At 42.7% G+C, this 21,461-nt stretch overlaps 1 protein-coding gene across 1 annotated transcript in view; it reads right to left on the reverse strand.

Annotated features, from left to right (window-relative positions):
• LOC128652486 (uncharacterized) overlaps window positions 1-21,461 on the reverse strand; it is an 868,114-nt gene that overhangs the window by 381,471 nt on the left and 465,182 nt on the right. Inside the window, exons 72-75 of the mRNA XM_053705422.1 lie at window positions 9,394-9,609; window positions 6,195-6,414; window positions 4,286-4,366; window positions 3,348-3,527 (exon numbers count right to left, since the gene is read on the reverse strand). Coding sequence (XP_053561397.1) covers window positions 3,348-3,527; window positions 4,286-4,366; window positions 6,195-6,414; window positions 9,394-9,609 — 697 coding nt within the window. The remainder of the gene's footprint in view (window positions 1-3,347; window positions 3,528-4,285; window positions 4,367-6,194; window positions 6,415-9,393; window positions 9,610-21,461) is intronic.

Consider the following 21,461-nt stretch of genomic DNA (forward strand, 5'->3'; position numbering starts at 1 on the left):
TTTCTCTCTCACCCGATCTCTCCCTCTCACCTCTCTCTTTCACCCCCCTCTCTCTCCCCCCTCTCTCTCTCCCTCTCTCTTTCCCCCATCACTCTCTCTCCCCCTCTCTTTCTCTCACCACTCTCTTTTGCTCTCTCTCCCCCTCTCTTTTGCTCTCTCTCTCCTCTCCTCTCTTTTGCTCTCTCCCCCTCTCTTGTGCTCTCTCTCTCTCACCCTCTCTCTCTCTCTCTCACCCCCTCTCTCTCTCACCCGCTCTCTCCCTCTCACCCCTCTCTCTCTCTCTCTCCCCTCTCTTGCTCTCTCTCTCCCACCTCTCTTGCTCTCTCTCTCCCACCTCTCTTGCTCTCTCTTCTCCCTCTCTTTTGCTCTCTCCCCCTCTCTTTTGCTCTCTCTCCCCCCTCTTGTTTGCTCTCTGTCCACCCTCTCTATTGCTCTCTCTCCACCCTCTCTTTTGCTCTCTCTCTCCCACCTCTCTTCCTCTCTCTTCCCCCTCTTTTGCTCTCTCCCCACTCTCTTTTGCTCTCTCCCCCCTCTCTTTTGCTCTCTTTCTCTCACTCTCTTCCCCTCTCTTTTGCTCTCCCTCTCTCTTTTGCTCTCTCCCCTTTCTTTTGCTCTCTCTCCCCCCTCCCTCTCACTCCACCTCTCTCTCTCCCCCTCTCTCTCCCCCTCTCTCTCTCCACCTCTCTCTCTTCCCCCCCTCTCTCTCTCCCCCATCACTCTCTCTCCCCCTCACTCTCTCTCCCCCTCTCTTTTGCTCTCTCTCCACCCTCTCTTTGCTCTCTCTCCTTCTTCTCTTTCTCTCCCCCTCTCTTTTGTTCTCTCTTGCTCTCTCTCTCTCCTCCCCTCTCTTTTGCTCTCTCTCCCTCCCCTCTCTTTTGCTCTCTCTCTCCCCTTTCTTTTGTGCTCTCCCCCCTCTCTCTCCCCCCTCTCTTTCCCCCATCACTCTCACTCCCCCTCTCTTTCTCTCCCCACTCTCTATTGCTCTCTCTCCTCTCTTTTGCTCTCTCTCTCTCCCCTCTCTTTTGCTCTCTCTCTCACCCCCTCTCTCTCTCATCCCCCGCTCTCTCTCTCACCCGCTCTCTCCCTCTCACCCCTCTCTCTCTCACCCTCACACCCCTTTCTCTCTCTCACACACACACCCCTCTCTCTCTCACAGCCTCTCTCTCTCCCACACCCAATCTCTCTCCATCCCCCCTCTCTCTCTCCCCCTCTCATTTGCTCTCTCCACCCCTCTCTTTTGCTCCTTACCCCCCTCTTTTGCTCTTTCCCCCCCTCTCTTTTGCTCTCTTTTCCCCCTCTTTTGCTCTCTCTCCCCCCCTCTCTTTTGTTCTCCCTCTCTCCCCCTCTCTTTTGCTCTCTCTCTCCCCCCTCTCTTTTGCTCTCTTTCCCCTCTCTTTTGCTCTCTCTCCCCCCTCTCTTTTGCTCTCTCTCCCCCTCTCTTTTGCGCTCTCTCTCCCCCTCTCTTTTGCGCTCTCTCTCCCCCTCTCTTTTGCTCTCTCTCCCCCTCTCTTTTGCACTCTCTCCCCCTCTCTTTTGCACTCTCTCCCCCTCTCTTTTGCACTCTCTCCCCCTCTCTTTTGCGCTCTCTCTCACGACCACGCCCACCCTTGCCCGGCCACCCTCCCACCATGCCTGTCCCATCACATCTGCTCCACATGGCCACGCCCCAGCCATGTCTGCCCGGCCGCGGGATTTGTATTACATAGCTATTGCTGAATTTTCTTTTCTTATTTTTTGTCCTTGCTGTCTATCTATCATCTGTCTATTTATCTATCATCTATCTATCATCTATCTATCTATAAATCTATCTATCATCTATCTATCTAGTTATCTATATATAAAAAACTTTATCTATCTATATATCAAAATCTTTATCTATCTATATCCATCTATCAATCTTGTGATTTGTGAATAGTGTCACTATACAGATTGAGAAGAAACTGCTGGATATATTAGTGTTAGTATAGAACTTAATGCTCAGTTAGTTTATAAAATTGGTTATCTGGGCATTGTTCCCCCTGATTTATTATTTTGGTCTAGTGTTTTGTAATGAGTATTTGAAATAAACCAGGTTTAAGAAAGAGTTCCAGTCATTTGTTTCAGTGATTATATGTAAAGCTGTTATCTTAGAACAAAATTATCTCATGTGCTGTTAATACAAGTCTGTCTGTGATGGAAGTAGCTTAATTATGCTACAAAGTAACACTATGGTATTTTTGTTTCCCTTGCTTTGTCTTTGAGGCAAATGAAGAATCTATCACACAGCATTTTATGCACATTATTTTGAGTTTATATTTGTGTGTATTATACTGTTACTGACACATTTTTATTATTATATTTGTATCCAATTTCTATACAACATTGGTATGGCAATATTTTAAAGGATCAAAAGACAGCTTGTTTAGGAAATTATTATTTCCCATGTTTTATAAGATACATTCATATTACATGAAACTCATGTTGCAAATCAAATGACATTTGTAAAATACTGTAAAACTGATAATGAATATAATAAATAAATGCATACATAGCAAATACTATTAATAAGACTATTTGCTGACTTCATTAATTTCTTTAAAATAAACCTAACTTAAAAAAAAAGATAACCATACCTCAACAGCTTATAAATTAGTTGAATTCTGAAAAGAAAAAAGAAATATCCACCACAAATACTCATACAACATTATGGGCTCTATTTATTAAAGTGCCATAAAACAGGTTGAGATCTGTGCATATCCTAAAATAGTTTGCATAAACAAATTGTTTAAAAATTGCTGGCAAGTATTTTAAAATAATTTTCAAAAATAAGCAAAATAAATTACCTAGAGCAGCTAACTCCACCCCTCTTATCAGTGTTTAGACACAGGCATTGTATTTCACAGCTTCTAGGAATGCTCCAGCAGATAATCCCTATTCACTTCTGCATTTTACCAAAAGAACAGTGAACATAGATACAGCCATAAAAGGAATTGTGTGGGGGAGTTAGTGCTTTACAATTCAGAAGCTAAAAAGAAAGGGCTAATGGCGAGGCACTGCCGTATAAATTTGCAGGTAAAGTAATTAAAGTACATATTATATTATATTGTCTCTATCCCAACTTGTTTTATGTCCCTTTAAGCTGCAAATGGAGCTTCAGGCCACAGCATTTCACACACTCACAAGCTAGCCTGAAACACTGGCTAAGTAGATGCGGTTTTTAATAAATGGAGCCCCGTTTGCTTCTTTAAAACAAATTATTACTTAACAACATACTTCCACCTAGGCATTTTAATACTATAACAAAACAAATGTATTGTTGTATAACATATATAATAGCACCAATAAAAACAATAACATATAACAATTACCTTTTGCTGCCCACATTTGTATCACATCCTGTCTGACAATCCTCATTAATAATGCCATGATATAATCCTCATACAGTTCCTCTGTAACTATTGGTGCAAACTGGTTGGGTAAAAGCGAGCTAGGCAGAATTGTCTCTTCTTGACCACTGTAACCATTTATAATTTCTCCATTTGCAACTTCTTTTCCTACAACAAATAAAACAGTATTAATAAAGGATGCATCCTCATTCAAAAATGTTTGACTATAGTTGTGCATTAGCTGTTTTGCAAGTGTTTCCAAAACATGAATCATCTGGGATATTTCTGTTTCAGTTTTCACTTGTTAAACAAAAACAATAATGTGTCAAATAGAAGTATTATACATACAGTACTGGAAATTTCCTCTAAACTTTTACTAGCAAGAAGTAAATTGCAGAGGATGAGTAATAAGCTAGGACTTTTCTTATCTTTAATATTTAGTTGACTAGTACATTTTTCACTTTCCAGACCTATTTATTAATGTATATGTGTATAAATATATATCAGACATGTGTACCCCAAAATTAAATAAAATGAATAAATACTGATGAAATTCTTCAGTATTAATTCCTTTCCATTAACCTCTTCCTGTCGTTAAGACATTCTACATCTTCCTAACTACGCTGGGTTTAAGCGCCATTAGGAAGGCATAGAATATCTAACTAAATGTCAGATTGTGCTGGCACATATATAAAGATAGATGATGATAGATAGATAGATAGATAGATAGATAGATAGATAGATAGATAGATAGATAGAGATCGTTCAAGTGATGTAAAAGCTAAAAAAAAAAAGTTTTTGCCATAAAACTTTGTAATGTATATTTATTTAGTAGCTCATTTATGCACATACAGTATACATATATATACACAGTTATAAAATAAATATATCCAGATAAAATACAGTGATGCTTAACATACCAAATTCCTGTTTCTGATCAACTTTCTCATTCTCTCTAGGAGATTCACAAGTGAAGATCACACTAAATTCAACTGTACGTCCTGGAGAACCACAAAAAAAAAAGTATTATACAAATCATAAAATATTAAAAAACGTGGAATAAGAATTTTGGGAGCTAACTAGACTGCTGTTAATTCTCAGCCTATATAACGGGGTGTTGCATATGTGATTTAGATCAAATGGTTTATATCACATTGCTTCTTTTTCTTCCATTATTAAATCCATTTGTTCTCATCCTCATTGGTTCATCTGCACTGCAACATGAAGTTTGCAAATGTATTGCCTGTACACACTGTGTGATATATTATATACATATCTTTTTAAAAACATCCTGTACCCACATTTAAAAGCCAGATTATCAAAACTTATCTGGGTCAGACATGTAAAAAAGAAAGGGCTGCCCCTGTAAGTTGTGAGATATTTCCCATAGTAAGCAATGCACCTCACTGGAAAGGGAAACTTCACAGAGGAGAGTGAAGTTAACAGGGAGCAAGGGATACACTTTCAAAATTAAATCCAATACAAATCAGATTATACTGCTGTCAACATACAGTAATTTACAATAACCTCTTTTTTCGTATGCATGTGTTATTTAATTAGGGTAATTTGTGTTTTGGGTATTATGACACAATCACGCCACCTTTTAGAAAAAAATAATGATATCTGCAGGGGGAAATGTTTAGAGAATACAGCAGACCTGAAGGAGAAATGTCAGCAATGCCCCTTGTTCAGCCCACTAGCAGAAGCAGGGAAATTATTTTACAATAAGCAAAACAATACATTTTAAATTGTATACTATAAATATGAATTTCCCATTGTTTTTTTAATGTGCAGTGTCATTGTATTACAGTTTCTACTGTGACCCTTAACTCATTTATTTTTCCTGCACAATTTCTATAAGAATTTTAATTTTTCCATAAAATACAATTTTTGCAGAACAATTTTGTTACCATTTTTAAAAATATGTTTACTGCAGATTTCTTTTTCAATATTTAATTTGTTTTGTATACATTTTTTATGAGCCCTAACAACCTTATAGACTGTTCTTAAGGTAAAAACTCTCTTTATATAATTAGGACAGGGATTCATAGTACTAAAAAGATTTCTTATAGAATATCACAAGACCAGAAAGCTTTAGAGAATCAGTGTAATTTTGTTTACAGATCATGTTTATCTATAAAAGAAACAAGTTTTGCTGTAAGTGTTGCTTCTAATTTATAAAAAATAAAGATATTTTTTTAAGCAGTCAACACCCTTTCTTTGTTTTGCCAGGGCTAGATTACAAGTGGCGTGGTAACATTAGCGCCACGTGATATAACGTGAAATAAGAAAATTGTGGGCGCATTAATTTACGCGTGTATTACAATATAGTATAAGATATTAGTCTTTATAATCTAGTGGGCAGTGAGTACTTGCTGCAGTTTCTCATAGTAGGTATTTATGTATGTGAAAAGAGGAGGTGTATCCCAGCGCCAACTAAACCTTGTATGCCTGAGACGGTGATACCTAGCTACCACCAAGTGTAAACAGAAATGCAAAGGGTGTACTCAGGCGCCAACAATACGGAGGCTAAGGTTAAAATAAGGGTTTATTATATAGTTTATTATATAGTGATATATGTAATAAACCCTTATTTTAACCTTAGCCTCCGTATTGTTGGCGCCTGAGTACACCCTTTGCATTTTTGTATTTATGTATGTCACAGATCCCCTATGTTTACCACTGACCACCCAGTTCCTTCCATGGGACAACAATGACTCTGCCCCATCTTCAATGGCCCCACCAAGGAACATCTGTAACTCCAAAAACAGACAGAATATTGTTTAAAAAAATAAAGCGTATAGTAACTTGATTACATTTTTTTATTACCTCTGACTGGGTCAATGGAATCAACCATTAATGGGAATCCTCGTTCTTTCAAAGCCATAGGCCATTCAACAGTTAGCATAAATTGTCGGAACATGTGCTCATAAGTCCCTAAATAAGACACCAATCCGGCAGCAATGGCTGTAGTCCCTGGCATCCCACTAAGTCGATCTTGAAAGGAGTTTACAATAGCCGCATATTTCTCCTTCTCCTTTTCAAGAAGCTTCACAACAAATAAATGAATTAGTAACTTTCAAATGTATAATCAAAGTTTTATATGATTCTTTTTTCATTGAATAACCTTAAAGGGACACTAAACCCAAAATTTTTCTTCCATGATTCCGGTAGAGAATATAATTTTAAACAACATTCCAATTTACTTCTATTATCTAATCTGCTTAATCTGTTAAATATCCTTTGTTGAAGAAATAGCAATGCACATAGATGAGCCAATCACATGAGTCATCTTTCTGCAGCTTCCAATCAGGAGCTACTGAGCCTATCTAGATATGCTTTTCAGTAAAGGATGTCAGGAGATTGAAACAAATTAGATAATAGAAGTAAACTAGAAATCTGTTTAAAATTCCATACTCTTTCTAAATCATCAAAGAAAAAAATTGTTTTTCATGTCCCTTTAATTTAGAGAAGTTTGTTTAAAGAGGTGTGAGAATATATTTTATTTTACTCGTTCAAGGCAAAAAATTTGTCAGAAAAAAAAACAATTCCTTTGTTTTTTCTGATATTCAGTATGGGGCTTGTTTGAAATTTTTTGAAGGGATACTAAACATGATTTTTTTTCTTTCATGATTCAGATAGAGCATGCAATTTTAAGTAACTTTCTAATTTACTCCAAATAGACTTTTTCTTTGTTCTCTTGCTATCTTTGTTTGAAAAGAAGAAATCTAAGCTTAGAAACCAACCGATTTTTGGTTCAGGACCTGGGTAGCGCTTGCTGATTGGTGGCTAAATGTAGCCCCAAATCAGCAAGCTCTATCCAGGGTGCTGAACCAAAAACGGGCTGGCTTCTGAGCTTAGATTCCTGCATATTTCAAAAAAAGATAGCAAGAGAACAAAGAAAAATTGATAATAGGAGTAAAATAGAAAGTTGCTTAAAATTGCATGTTCTATCTGGATCATGAAAGAAAAAAATTGGGTTTAGTATCCCTTTAATGAAAATCTGTTTGTCTGCTACTTCCTATGGGGTACGTCTTCAGAGAAGTAGAGGGTGGAGTAGTAGATAGGGCTATTGGTACAAACCAGCAGCAGCACAAAACAGTTGGTTGTATGTATTTATTTTTTATTTAGTATTTCTAAATTAGCTACTGCTGCACTAGCTTTAGAGTTTTGCAGCACCCTGATATACAGAACAAATTATTTAATCTGTACTATAGCAAGAAATCTTTGAAAGCTCAATAGACAAAAATGTTTTATAAGTATAAAGTGCTACAAAAAGTTTTCAGTTTAATTATTATTATTTTTATCAGTTATTTGTAGAGCGCCAACAGATTCCGCAGCGCTAAATTAATATAATTCAGTGATAAAACATTTCTATATACATTATCTCACAAAAGTGAGTACACCCCTCACATTTCTGTAAATATTTTATTATCTTGTCAAGTGACAACACTGAAGAAATGACACTTTGCTACCATGTAAAGTAGTGAGTGTACAGCCTGTAAATTTGCTGTCCCCTCAAAATAACTCAACACACAGCCATTAATGTCTAAACCGTTGGCAACAAAAGTGAGTACACCCCTAAGAGGAAATGTCCAAATTTAGACCAAAGTGTCAATATTTTGTGTGGCCACCATTATTTTCCATTACTGCCTTAACCCTCTTGGGCATGGAGTTCACCAGAGCTTCACATGTTGCCACTGGAGTCCTCTTCCACTCCTCCATGACAACATCACGGAGCTGGTGGATGTTAGAGACCTTGCGCTCCCCATCTTTCATTTGAGGATGCCCCACAGATGCTCAATAGGGTTTAGGTCTGGAGACATGCTTGGCCAGTCTATCAACTTTACCCTCAGCTTCTTTAGCAAGGTAGTGGTCATCTTGGAGGTGTGTTTGGGGTCGTTATCATGTCAGAATACTGCCCTGCGGCCCAGTTTCTGAAGGGAGGGGATCATGCTCTGCTTCAGTATGTCACAGTACATGTTGGCATTCATGGTTTCCTCAATGAACTGTAGCTCCCCAGTGCCGGCAGCACTCATGCAGGCCCAGACCATGACACTCCCACCAACATGCTTGACTGTAGGCAAGATACACTTGTCTTTGTAATCCTCACCTGGTTGCCGCCAAACACACTTGACACCATCCAAACCAAATAAGTTTATCTTGTTCTCATCGGACCACAGGACATGGTTCCAGTAATCCATGTCCTTAGTCTGCTTGTTTTCAGCAAACTGTTTGCGGGCTTTCTTGTGCATCATCTTTAGAAGAGGTTTCCTTCTGGGATGACAGCCATGCAGACCAATTTGATGGAGTGTGCGGCGTATGGTCTGAGCACTTACAGGCTGACCCCCCCAACCCTTCAACCTCTGCAGTAATGCTGGCAGCACTCATACATCTATTTCCCAAATACAACCTCTGGATATGATGCTGAGCACGTGCACTCAACTTCTTTCATCGACCATGGTGAGGCCTGTTCTGAGTGGAACCTGTCCTGTGAAACCGCTCTATGGTCTTGCCCACCATGCTGCAGCTCAGTTTCAGGGTCTTGGCAATCTTCTTATAGCCTAGGCCATCTTTATGTAGAGCAACAATTCTTTTTTTTAGATCCTCAGAGAGTTCTTTGTCATGAGGTGCCATATTGAACTTCTAGTGACCAGTATGAGAGAGTGTGAGAGTGATAACATCAAATTTAACACACCTGCTCCCCATTCACACCTGAGACCTTGTAGAACTGCCGAGTCACATGACACCGGGGAGGGAAATGGCTAATTGGGCCCAATTTGGACATTTTCACTTAGGGGTGTACTCACTTTTGTTGCCAACAGTTTAGACATTAATGGCTGTGTGTTGAGTTATTTTAAGGGGATAGCAAATTGACACTGTTATACAGGCTGTACACTCACTACTTTACATTGTAGCAAAGTGTCATTTCTTCAGTGTTGTCACATGAAAAGATATAATAAAATATTTACAAAAATGTGAGGGGTGTACTCACTTTTGTGAGATACTGTATCATAAACAAATGTACCTTTGTTATAGTTGCAGCCTGATCCAACTTTTGTGAGATTTCAATGGTCCTGTGCTGTTGCTCATTTTTATGTACGGTGGCCTCTTCAAACGCTTTCTCTAGATCACTTAGTCTTATTATAAGTGATTTCTTTTTTTGCTGCAGGGATGCCATTTTCTGTTCTGCTTCTTCTAATGCAAGGCTAATTCCTTCGACTTTTTTCTGTAACGGTTTAACCTGTAACATAAGGGTCTCTCACATAAATTGTTTGCAAAGGTTGACTGCCATTTTGCACTAACTGTAGAGCGGTAAACAAACCATAGAAGTTATTATACTTTAAAACAAAAATATATAGTCCTGCATAAACAAGCAAAGCTTTATTGATATATCTGACATTTTTTATAATTGTGCAAGCACCATAAACCTACAGTATATATATATATATATATATATATATACACATACACAAAACCCTGAAAAATATACAGTAAATCCTCCCAGAGAGGACAGAAACTCCCATATACTGTAGACAATAAGATCAAATGCTTTCCCAACATTAGCTATTAGTTGTATGCGTATGTGTTGTGAAACTTATCTATGTGCTGCAAAGAGGAGTTGCATTAGATAACTGAAAGTTTTACTATCATTTCAAGCAACTATTTGACATATCTAAGTTATAGGAAAGCACAGCATAATACTTTTATAGTTCCCTTGTATAATTATAGAATTAGTGTTTCACATAAAAAAAAAACTAAGAGAGAGTGATTTGGTGGCCCAGATCTTAGGTTGGTCAACCATGTTATATAACATAAATAATTGTGGATTTATGCATTTGTGTATTTGTTAAAAACACAAATATCATCGCCTTTTTCCTTTTAAACACTGTAAAGTGTAAACAAATGTAATAAACAGTTACAAAATGCTAAACAATAACAGAGTTTATTGTCTTTTACACTTTTTCAAAAGAAGCATCCTATATTATAAAAGGTCAAGTGTGTTTGTCCGAAGCTGTCATGCACAGTAGACACAGCACAATGACAAACACACCTGGCCTTAGAGTCTACTGATCTGCTGTCAGCGGCGTAACACTGGTGGGCGTGAGTGGGCGTGGTGTGGGCGGGGACGGGCACAGTTGCGTGTGTGCGAGAGAGAGAGAAAGAAAGAGATGGGGAGAGAGCAAAAGAGAGGAGGAGAGAGCAAAAGAGAGGGGGCAGAGAGCAAAAGAGAGGGGGGAGAGAGCAAAAGAGGGGAGAAAGAAAAAGAGAGGGGGAGAGAGAGCAAAAGAGAGGGGGGAGAGAAAGCAAAATAGAGGGGAGAGAGAGCAAAAAAGAGAGGGGGAGAGAGAGCAAAAGAGAGGGGGATAGAGCGCAAAAGAAAGGGGGAAGAGAAAGCAAAAGAGAGGGGGAGGGAGACTTCCTGTGGGCGGGCACCGCGGTCGGCAGCAGGTGAATTGAGCCCTGCTTGAACTCTGCATGAAAACTCTTAAAAAGTGGCCTGGAACACCCTAAAACTACCTCTTGCCTGCCCTGCTGCTGACCGGGTGCCCACTGAAAAATCCTTGGCAGATACAGCTGCCCGGAACGGAGGGATCGCTAGGTCTAGGGCCCCCTCTGTCCTTTTCAGGAGAGCTAACATCGCTCCACCACTGAGACCTGCCGCTTGAGCTGCTAAACACTGGGATACGGATCGCAGCCAAGGGGTAATACTCGACCCCCTGAACACCACTGGAGTCCTGCCTACAGTCATCTGATCAGACACCCCCTGGACCGGGTGAGATCACCTCCTCTTTGACGAGCAGCCATCTTGGCCCCACGTGGCATACCCCCATCCTGAATTGAGGCGATACCGGGCACTTGGTAGCAACCAGGGATTGCGGCAGTTGCCACCACAAGCACCGGGGTATCTCGCATCACCCCCCAGATTGCCCAGCGGGGTCTGGTGAAGGGACTCACACTGCAGATCGCCTCCACCACGGAACTTCCCTTTTGGCGCGAAACGGCACCGCTTCTTCTCGAGGGGTCCCATCTTGCATCAGACGCCAAACAGGAGCCACAGGACCCACTGGGGGTAAGCCTATTTTACTTTGCCCTATCTGGAGGCCCCCTACTCACTGCCGGACATACCCGCTCCGCTCAAGGCCCATCCACAAATGAACAGCTCTCCTTTTTCTTCCCTCTGGGGACACTAACCGTTGGGAGGCCCCGGGATTACATTGACAGTGCAATTAGCCCACGCTCCTCCGGGACACTGCAAATACATCTAGACTTGATCCCAACTCCTACAGAGCCTCTTATTAAACTAAACTAATAGAGCCTACCTAACTTGCTGGGCCTCCTTTAAACCGCATAGACTCCTGTCACCCTTCAGCAGCTTTGAGGCAGAACTGACCCTGCGACCCCAGAATCTTGGCTGTGGAACTTACTGCCACCTGTTTTATTGAGCTGCACATACAGGGGTTCTTGGTTTCCTATTCCTAGGGTACTGAATGTGTGGCCACCTTGCTGCAAAACCACCACATGTGTTTCTCTGTGGAGCCCGCTGTATAGAACCTGAAATCTTGCACTGCTAATAATTTCTGTTCATAACCTTTTTTCCTCCCTAGCAACCAGAGTATACTGTTGTGCTTATTCAGACCTTGTGAATATTTGTCTGCATACATTGTGTGGGATTTTGAAACTTAAATTTTAGATCTTGACATTGTTCACACTGGCACTTAACCATACATACTGTATCTCACTTAGTCTAGACATGCTCAGGGGTGCTGTTCCTTGTGAGATTTGACTGCGATTTAGTGCCTCTGTTGGCGAGGCTTATAACTGAATCTTATCCAAGTTTGACACTGTTTCCTGATATTGCCTTTCTATCACTACCCATCTATCTCATACCTTTCATTGGTTTATGGAGAAATACCTAACTAACACACCAATGGCGAGCCGCAATAAAGCTAATGACCGCCGTCACAGGGCTACAAATGACCCTACTATACAGGGCCACAGTTCTGATTCTCCACTAGAAGGCGAATTGTTAGATACACACCCCATTGTCAAACAAATCACCATGCTTTTTATGCCTAAAATTGACAACCTTCAAAGGGGAGTAGACACCCTAGCGGGTGAGGTTAAACAGTTTTCCACCAGGATGGGGGAGGCAGAGGGTAGAATTTCAGACCTGGAGGACTCAAATGTCACCACCACTCATAAGATAGAGCAGCTAGAGAGGCAAACCGCAACCCTCCAATCAAAAATAGATGATCTAGAAAATAGATTGAGGCGCAATAACATGCGTCTCCTTTGCCTTTTCCGAATCCATCAAACAACCTGATCTAATTCATTTTGTAGAAAATACACTGCCGTCTCTGTTAAAACTTTCTCCCAAAGACTTAATTGGAGGAGTGGAGAGGGCACACAGAGTGGGCCCGGACAGAGAGGGTCAGGACTCGGCACAACCCCGTCCCATAATGATAAAGTTCTTGCATTTTCAGACCAAAACAGCCATCCTGAGAGCTTACAGGAAATTGCATGAGCTGGTGTTTGAGAATGCGAGATTGCTGTTGTTTCAGGATTACTCTGCGGATCTCATGAGACGCCGAAGGGAATTCGCGCCTCTCTGCTCTCGACTGCATAGAGAGGGCAGACAAGCATATCTTTTATACCCTGCTAGACTCAAACTGGTCACCCCCAGGGGCCTTAGATTCTTTGACTCCCCAACAGCCGCCCAGGAGTTCCTTGATAACTATGAGCCCCCTGTACGCAGTCCCACGCGTAGCCCACTGAGACAGATGAGAGAAGGTGAGGGCTGAATGGGTCTGATAGATTCATATTTAGTGTACTTAAACCCTTATACCTAATTACTACATACACAATTTAACACTATGGCTGGAGTGGTATTGACACTGATCCAGTTGACTACATTGCTACTGAGCCTCTCCCTGGGGAAAAATCTTGATCGGGCTGGGATTCCTGGTTCTGGTCCCCCTAGTGAGATACAGGAGGGAGAAGCACAATGTAGGCCCCAGATGAAGAATAGTGAGGGTCAACTAAGGTGTTCCCCCCTTACACAGTTTTGCATGAAATGTTTTGAATTTTTTGTTATAATTACCTCTTGGAAACCACCACCATTCAGATTCCAGCATAAAGAACACTGTTTTTGCCTCAATATATTACCTACTTTCAATTATGTTAAAAATAAATCTCTGCTATGGAATCCAAGGGTAAAACTGTTCTATGAGGACCACTTTGAGTCCCTTGTTAGAGTTGCCTTGTTTGTACTACTGCTATTTATGCATAAATCTAAAGGTAAATGTCATTGTCGCAACATGCTACCTCTTATTGGTTATGTTTTGAGATGTGTGTTAAAATGGTTTCCAGTGACAAACATGTACTCTTTTTTACAGCGTAGCAGCCATGGCATATTAAAGGAGAAATTCCACTTGGTGAGGTCTGGCGAGGGATTGGTGTGCTGTGAGGCTGAACCGGGAGTCTTGCCACACACCATGGGAGGTCACCAAAGTACGAGGTGTGAACTCCCTCTCCCCTCCCCCCCCCCCCTTTTTTTTTTTCTCTCTCTCTCTTCTTTTCCTTCCTCTCCTCTCCCCTCTCTTCCCGTTCCTCCCCCTTCCCCCCACCACTATTTACGCTCTTACCCTTTCTCTGATGTCTCTCTCTTGCACTTACTATGCCGCATGCACTGTACACTTCCTTGCCATCCATGTAGCCTCCACTTCAGGATCATTGATAGTAGAAAACATTTAATCTGTACTCTTGGAACATAGGGGGAATTCATTCCCCCATCAAGAGAAAATCGATCCTGACACACCTCAGGAAAAAAAGAGCGGAGATTGTGTTTCTACAAGACACACACCTCTCGGACTTGGAACACAGTAAACTACGGACTGATTGGGTGGGTAGAGTAGAGTATGCCTCATACAAGTCAGCCAGCAGAGGAGTGGCCATACTTTTTGGTAAACAATTGAACTATGAGGTCCTGGAAACACTTAAAGACCCTGAAGGTAGATTAATTATCGTAAAGATTTGCACCTCAGACAACATCTACACGCTATGCAACATCTATGCCCCAAATCAAAAGGATAGGAAATTCTGGGACTCCATACTGACGACACTCACACCCTTTCTAGGTACTCATATCATTCTAGGGGGGGATTTCAATTTGGCCCCAAACCCTCACTGTGATAGGCTTAAAGACCCCAACAGATGCACAGAGAGAAGCCTGCCTAGGGTATCAGATAAATTTGAGAGAGATGTGTTTGGGGGCTTATCCACCTCCCTTGATGTCTCAGACATCTGGCGACAGCTTAATCCGGATGGTAGGGACTACACCTGCGTATCCCGAGCCACACCCTCTATGTCACGCATTGTTCTCTTCATGATCTAAAACTCTCTAATCACCCGAGTCATCGATACTAAAATAGGCGAGATTATTGTCTCTGACCACACCCCCATAGCACTTTTTCTGGATATAACTCCCAGGGTTGGCAAAAGACGCACTCTACGCTTCCCGAGATATCTTGTAACATCTCAGGAATTCCAAGCCTACCTAAGCATTGTTGGGATGATTACAAGGCAAATAATATCCAACACATACATACTCCAGAACTTTTCTGGACTGCGGCCAAAGCTGTGCTCTCTGGTGATATTATGGCTTACCTAGCTCGGAGAAAGAAACAACCTTGCAGAGGCCTACCGTGAATATTGCTCTACCCCCTCCAACGATTCCTACCGTAAATATGTTGGTACCAAAACAGAATATGATGCGCTTCTGGCGCACCAGGCCTCGCAGGCGCTCCTTCGGACTTGCGGTAAATATTATCGCTATGGGGATAAATCCGGGAAGTTTTGGCTACCCTAGTGAAGCTAAATAACTCCTCCAGACACATTGCTGCTTTAAAAGCGGGTGGCAGAGTGCTTAAAGACTCCAATCAAATAGCGGAGGCTTTTGCCTCCTACTACTCTACCCTTTACGCAAGTGAGCTCCCCTCGGGAAATGAAGTGAGAGACAGATTCTGGGAATCTGTTGAGCTCCCAAAAATCTCAGAGGAGCAATTGAACAAACTGAATGCTCCGATAGAGAGGGACGAGGTTGAGAGAACCATCATGGCCATGTCTCTGGGTAAGGCGCCAGGCCCGGACGGACTGCCTATCGAATATTATCGATTACTTAAGTCACAGGTTACCCCCTCTCTCATAGACCTATTCTCTATCTACCTTAGAGAGGGGTCAGTACCCTCCCCAGAATTTGTATCGGCCTCCATCACTTTGATTCATAAAGAAGGTAAGGACTGTCTGTTGCCCGAATCTTATAGACCGATATCCCTGCTAAATGCGGACTATAAGATCCTTACTAAATTGTTCGCTGAGAGACTTAAGTTCATTCTACCCACTATCATTCATGAAGATCAGACGGGCTTCATGCATGTGCGCTCTTCAGTAGTAAACGTGCGTAGGGTCCTACAGATAGCTCAATTCTTCTGGTCTGGCTCAATGAAGCATGCGGAGACAGATGACTCGGAGGCCTTCTTGCTGTCGCTTGATGCAGAGAAGGCCTTTGATCGGCTGGAATGGGACCACCTTCTTCACACTATGTCCCAAGCCAACTTCTCTGGTCCCTTTCTCACTCTCATCAAAAATCTTTACCACTCGCCCACGGCTAATGTGATTGTTAACAACGTCTTCTTGCCTGATTTCCAACTGCACAGGGGCACAAGACAGGGGTGTCCCCTGTCGCCCCTACTCTTTAATATAGCGTTATAACCCCTGGCCGTTAAATTGCGGCAGACCTTCCCGGGTGTTGATATAGCAGGATCTCCACAGCATTTCGCACTATATGCCGATGATATGCTTCTCTTTGTGCAGGACCCTCAAAGACATCTGCCTAATATCATGAATGATCTCAAGAATTTTGGCCTATTCTCGGGTTATAGAATAAATGTACAAAAGTTGGAGATCCTTTGGCTAAATAGAAAAACTACCTCTGAGGTGAACTACCCCTTCACAATAGCCAAACATAATATTACCTATCTCGGTATTAAGATTTCAGCCAACCCCAATAGGCTATACGCTGACAACCTAACCCCCATATGTGCTAAATTACAAGCCCAAATGAACAGTTGGAGATCTCTGCCACTGTCGTTGACGGGAAGAATTTCCCTACATAAAATGGTGGTGCTCCCCCGGGTTCTATACCCACTTCTAATGCTTCCCCTACTCTTGAGCAAAGCTGATCTCAAGCTTCTAAACTCTGCAACACGAGAGTTCATCTGGCAAGGGAAAAAATCACGGATCTCGAGGGAAAAACTTAATATGACATTCCTTAATGGAGAACTAGCACTCCCTGATTTTCGGCTTTACAACTGGGCCGCTCTGATCCGTCTGGTAGTGGATTGGCAGGTAGGCACCCATCATTTTTGTCGCCCAGATCTGGAGCAGGCAGTGCTGGGGGACATATCCCTGGCCTACCTTCCGCATCTTGCAAACACGAAGGCCTTGAAGAACTTGGGTCTCTATTCAGGGACCCCTTGAAGGCCTGGCACCTCGCCCACAAATATCTAGGCAAAACCTGCCACGCTTCGTCTTATCTCCCTATCAGGAGAAACCCAGATTTTCCGACAGGATCTGATACTCTGCCTTTCAGGATTTGGGAGGCGAAGGGAATAAAGTCTCTCAAGCCTCTCTTTGATCCGCTAACAAAAACTTTCATGACATTTGGGGCCATACAGAGGGATTATGGCCTGCCAAGAACTCACTTCTATGCATTCCTCCAGATACGTCACTATGCTGGAACACTGGTCAGAGACACGACAGATTTTTGGGAAGGATCCCCTTTCCGGCTCACTCAGTCACTATATGCCATGGGCAGGTTTTCTCTCTCAGAAATATATCAAATTCTATTGCAATATCACCTCCCAAAGTTACAACCATCTATACAGACAGGCTGGATTAGAGAGGGACTGGGAGAGATCACGTGGGTGGAGATTAAGAATAGTATGGAAAAAAACAGGAAAGCAACTCCATCAGCCATGTTTAGAGAATCACAAGTACGCTTCTTACATAGGGCATACTTCACGCCCAGAGTCATGGCCAAGTGGATCCCCACCCACACAAATAAATGCTCTAAATGCTCACTAGATAACCCTAATCTCCTCCACTATGTATGGGATTGCCCTCCGATCAGGCAATATTGGGGTAAAATCCAATTTTGGCTGAAACAAAAACTCCAGATACAGCTTGAAATACGACCCGAAACTATCATATTCCTGTGCTGGGATGACCGGCACAAACAACATAACTCAGTACTGAGCTTAATCATGCTTGTGGCTAGGAAACACATATTGAAACACTGGATAAAAAAAGTTGGCCCCTCATTTAAAGGTTTTAAGAACCTTTTACAATCCCAATTATTCATTGAGCAAATGGACGTCAGGATAGATGTACAGAACAGATTGATCCTATTCTTACGCAAGTGGCGCAGATTAATCCTCACCTTTGAACTGGAAATACAGAGGCTCATTCTTAAACCATTTAAAGACTCTGTGATTTTTATGGAAAGTACTTTAAGGGGTGACTGGGCCCACCTGCTTCAGGAGCATGGTTAATGTCTTAGCTTTGGGCCCTACATTATGCTCCACACACCCACATTTCATCTTTCAACACCCCGCGCTTGCCCCTTTCCACCTCCTACCTCCTCTTTCTCCCTTCCCTCCCCCCCCCCTTTTTTTCCCTCCGCCAGGCCTCGACCTCGACTGGCCCCACAGTAGGGCCCCTAAGTGGTTTAGCAGTAGTATAGTCTATTTTTTTAGTTATTGAGTTAGTGTATTTAGGAAAGTTTTGGTTTAATAACATTAAAATGTCTGGGGATAGCAGACACGTACAGAGGTAACTTTTATACCCACTCATAGATCAATGATTGGCGGAATTGTCAATATGTATCAGAGAATAGCACCCCTCATGATTGTGTTCACTCCTGCTAATGTTATTCACTGTAACCTTGCCTACTAATTGTAAACTGTACATTGAATCTATGTGTCCTCTGTGCGTTTTGTTCTTGCTTTCCCTAATAAAAATGATATTAAAAAAAAAAGAGAGGGAGAAAGAGAGAGGGGGGAGCAAAAAAGAGGGGGAGAGAGAGAGAATAAAAGAGAGGGGGAGAAAGAGAGAGCAAAAGAGAGGGGGGAGAGAGAGCAAAAGTGAGGGGGAAAGAGAGCAAAAGAGAGGGGGAGAGAGAGAGAGCACAAAAGAGAGGGGGAAAGAGAGAGCACAAAAGAGAGGGGAGAGAATGCAAAAGAGAGGGGGAGAGAGTGAGGGGGGAGAGAGAGGGGGGGGGAGAGCAAAAGAGAGGGGGAGAGAGGGGGAGAGAGAGAGGGGGAGAGAGAGCAAAAGAGGGGGAGAGAGAAAGAACAAAAGAGAGGGGGGAGAGAGAGGGGGAGAGAGAGGGGAGAGAGAGAGCACAAAATAGAGGGGAAAAGAGAGAGCACAAAAGAGAGGGGAGAAAAAGAGAGAGGGGGAGAGAGAGATAGAGAGGGGAGAGATAGAGAGCAAAAGAGAGGGAGAGAGAGAGCAAAAGAGAGGGGGAGAGAGCAAAAGAGAGGGGAGAGAGAGAGCACAAAAGAGAGGGGAGAGAGAGCGCAAAAGAGAGGGAGAGAGAGCACAAACGAGAGGGGGAGAGAGAGCGCAAAAGAGAGGGGAGAGAGCGCAAAAGAGAGGTGAGAGCGCAAAAGAGAGGTGAGAGCGCAAAAGAGAGGGGGGAGAGAAAGGGCAAAAGAGAGGGGAGAGAGAAAGAGCAAAAGAGAGGGGGAGAGAGAAAGAGCAAAAGAGGGGGGAGAGAGAGATCAAAAGAGAGGGGGGAGAGAGAGAGAGGGGGGAGAGAGCAAAAGAGAGGGGGAGAGAGAGAGAGAGAGCAAAAGAGAGGGGTAAAGAGAGAGAGCAAAAGAGAGGGGAGAGAGAGCAAAACAGAGGGGGGAGAGAGAGAGCACAAAAGAGAGGGGGGAGAGTGAGCGCAAAAGAGAGGGGGGGAAGAGCACAAAAGAGAGGGGGAGAGAGAGCGCAAAAGAGAGGGGGAGAAAGAGTGCAAAAGAGAGAGGGGAGAGAGAGAGCAAAAGAGAGAGGGGAGAGAAAGCAAAAGAGAGGGGGAGAGAGGGAGCAAAAGAGAGGGGGAAAAGCAAAAGAGAGGGGAGAGAGAGCAAAAGAGAGGGGAAGAGAGAGAGAGCAAAAGAGAGGGGGGAGAGCGAGAGAGAGCAAAAGAGGGGGGGGGGGAGAGAGCAAAAGAGAGGGGGGAGAGAGAGTTAGCAAAAGAGAGGGGGAGAGAGAGAGAGATAGCAAAAGAGAGGGGGATAGACAGAGAAAGAAAGAAAGAAAGAAAGAAAGAAAGAAAGAGGTAGGAGAGAGCGCACAAAATAGAGGGGGGAGAGAGCGCAAAAGAGAGGGGGAGAGAGAGCGCAAAAGAGAGGAGGAGAGAGAGAGAAAGCACAAAAAGAGGGGAGAGAGAGAGGGGGAGAGAGAGCAAAAGAGGGGGGAGAGAGAGAGCAAAAGAGAGGGGTAAAGAGAGAGAGCAAAAGAGAGGGGAGAGAAAGCAAAACAGAGGGGAGAGAGAGCAAAACAGAGGGGAGAGAGAGAGAGCACAAAAGAGAGGGGGAGAGTGAGCGCAAAAGAGAGGGGGGAAGAGCACAAAAGAGAGGGGGGAGAGAGCGCAAAAGAGAGGGGGAGACAGAGAGCAAAAGAGAGGGGGAGAGAGAGAGAGCAAGAGAGAGAGGGAGCAAAAGAGAGGGGGAAAAGCAAAAGAGAGGGGAGAGAGAGCAAAAGAGAGGGGGGAGAGAGCGAGAGAGAGCAAAAAAGAGAGAGGAGAGAGAGCAAAAGAGAGGGGGAGAAAGAGAGCAAAAAAGAGGGGGAGAAAGAGAGCAAAAGAGAGGGGGGAGAGAAATCAAAAGAGAGGGGGGAGAGAGAGCAAAAGAGAGGGGGGAGAGAGAGCAAAAGAGAGGGGCAGAGAGAGCAAAAGAGAGGTGGAGCGAGAGAGAGCGCAAAAGAGAGGGAGAGAGAGCGCAAAAGAGAGGGGGGAGAGAGAGCAAAAGAGAGGGGAGAAAGAGAAAGCAAAAGAGAGGGGGGAGGAGAGAGCAAAGGGTGGGACCGCTGTACTGCAAAAAATGGCCCGTGTGAACGGGCTTTAGGACTAGTCATGAATAATTTCTTATGATTTTGTTATTTACATACAGATTGGTTAAAATAGTGTGCATTCATTTTCATATCTGGTGATGTTACCAAACTGCCATATGGCTCCTTCCTTTTTAATTTATAGTCAAGTCATAGTAGAAGATTATTTTTACTTAACATAGGGACAGGTTTATCATTGTCTGGACAGGCAAAAATCACAGGTTGCCCTTCTGGATTGCAACTGTGGGCAATATTCGCTGCCTGTATTTAAAGGAACATAAAACCCAAATTTTTTATTTAATGATTTAGATAGAGAATACATTTTTAAACAACTTTCCAAGTTATTTCTATAATCAATTTTGCTCCAATCTCTTGGAATCCTTTATTGAAGGAGCAACAATGCACTACTGGGAGCTAACTGAACACATTGGTAACCCAATGACAAGAGGCTTATTTGTGCAGTCACCAATAAGCAGCTAGCTCCCAGCTCATGAGCCTACCTAGGTATACTTTTCAACAAAGGATACCAAGAGAAAGAAGTACATTAGATAATAGAAGTAAATTGGAAAGTTTACAACTGCATGATTTATCTGAATCATGAAAAAATGTACGCTTTATGTCCCTTTAATTCCGCTACATTTAAGGGGGAAGAAATGGTTTAAGAAGCAGCAGTTTAAACCAATCAGTGCCTGGGGGGAAAAGAGCAGGGAAACAGGGAGTTTTTATTTTTGCAGGATTTCACAAGTATTATGTTTTAATATTTTTTTTTATTTTCAGTAACTTTTTGTGCCTAGAGAGATAAAAAAAAAGATGAAATCTTTAACTGGACATAATAATAAAATGCTGCATTATGCATATACAAGTACTTTCTTTCCGCACTGCTGTCTGGATATATTTCCTCTATTGCTTGCAATGGTTCTCTACTGCATGCAG

Source organism: Bombina bombina, chromosome 3 (assembly GCF_027579735.1).
Source record: "Bombina bombina isolate aBomBom1 chromosome 3, aBomBom1.pri, whole genome shotgun sequence".
Classification (NCBI taxonomy): domain Eukaryota; kingdom Metazoa; phylum Chordata; class Amphibia; order Anura; family Bombinatoridae; genus Bombina; species Bombina bombina.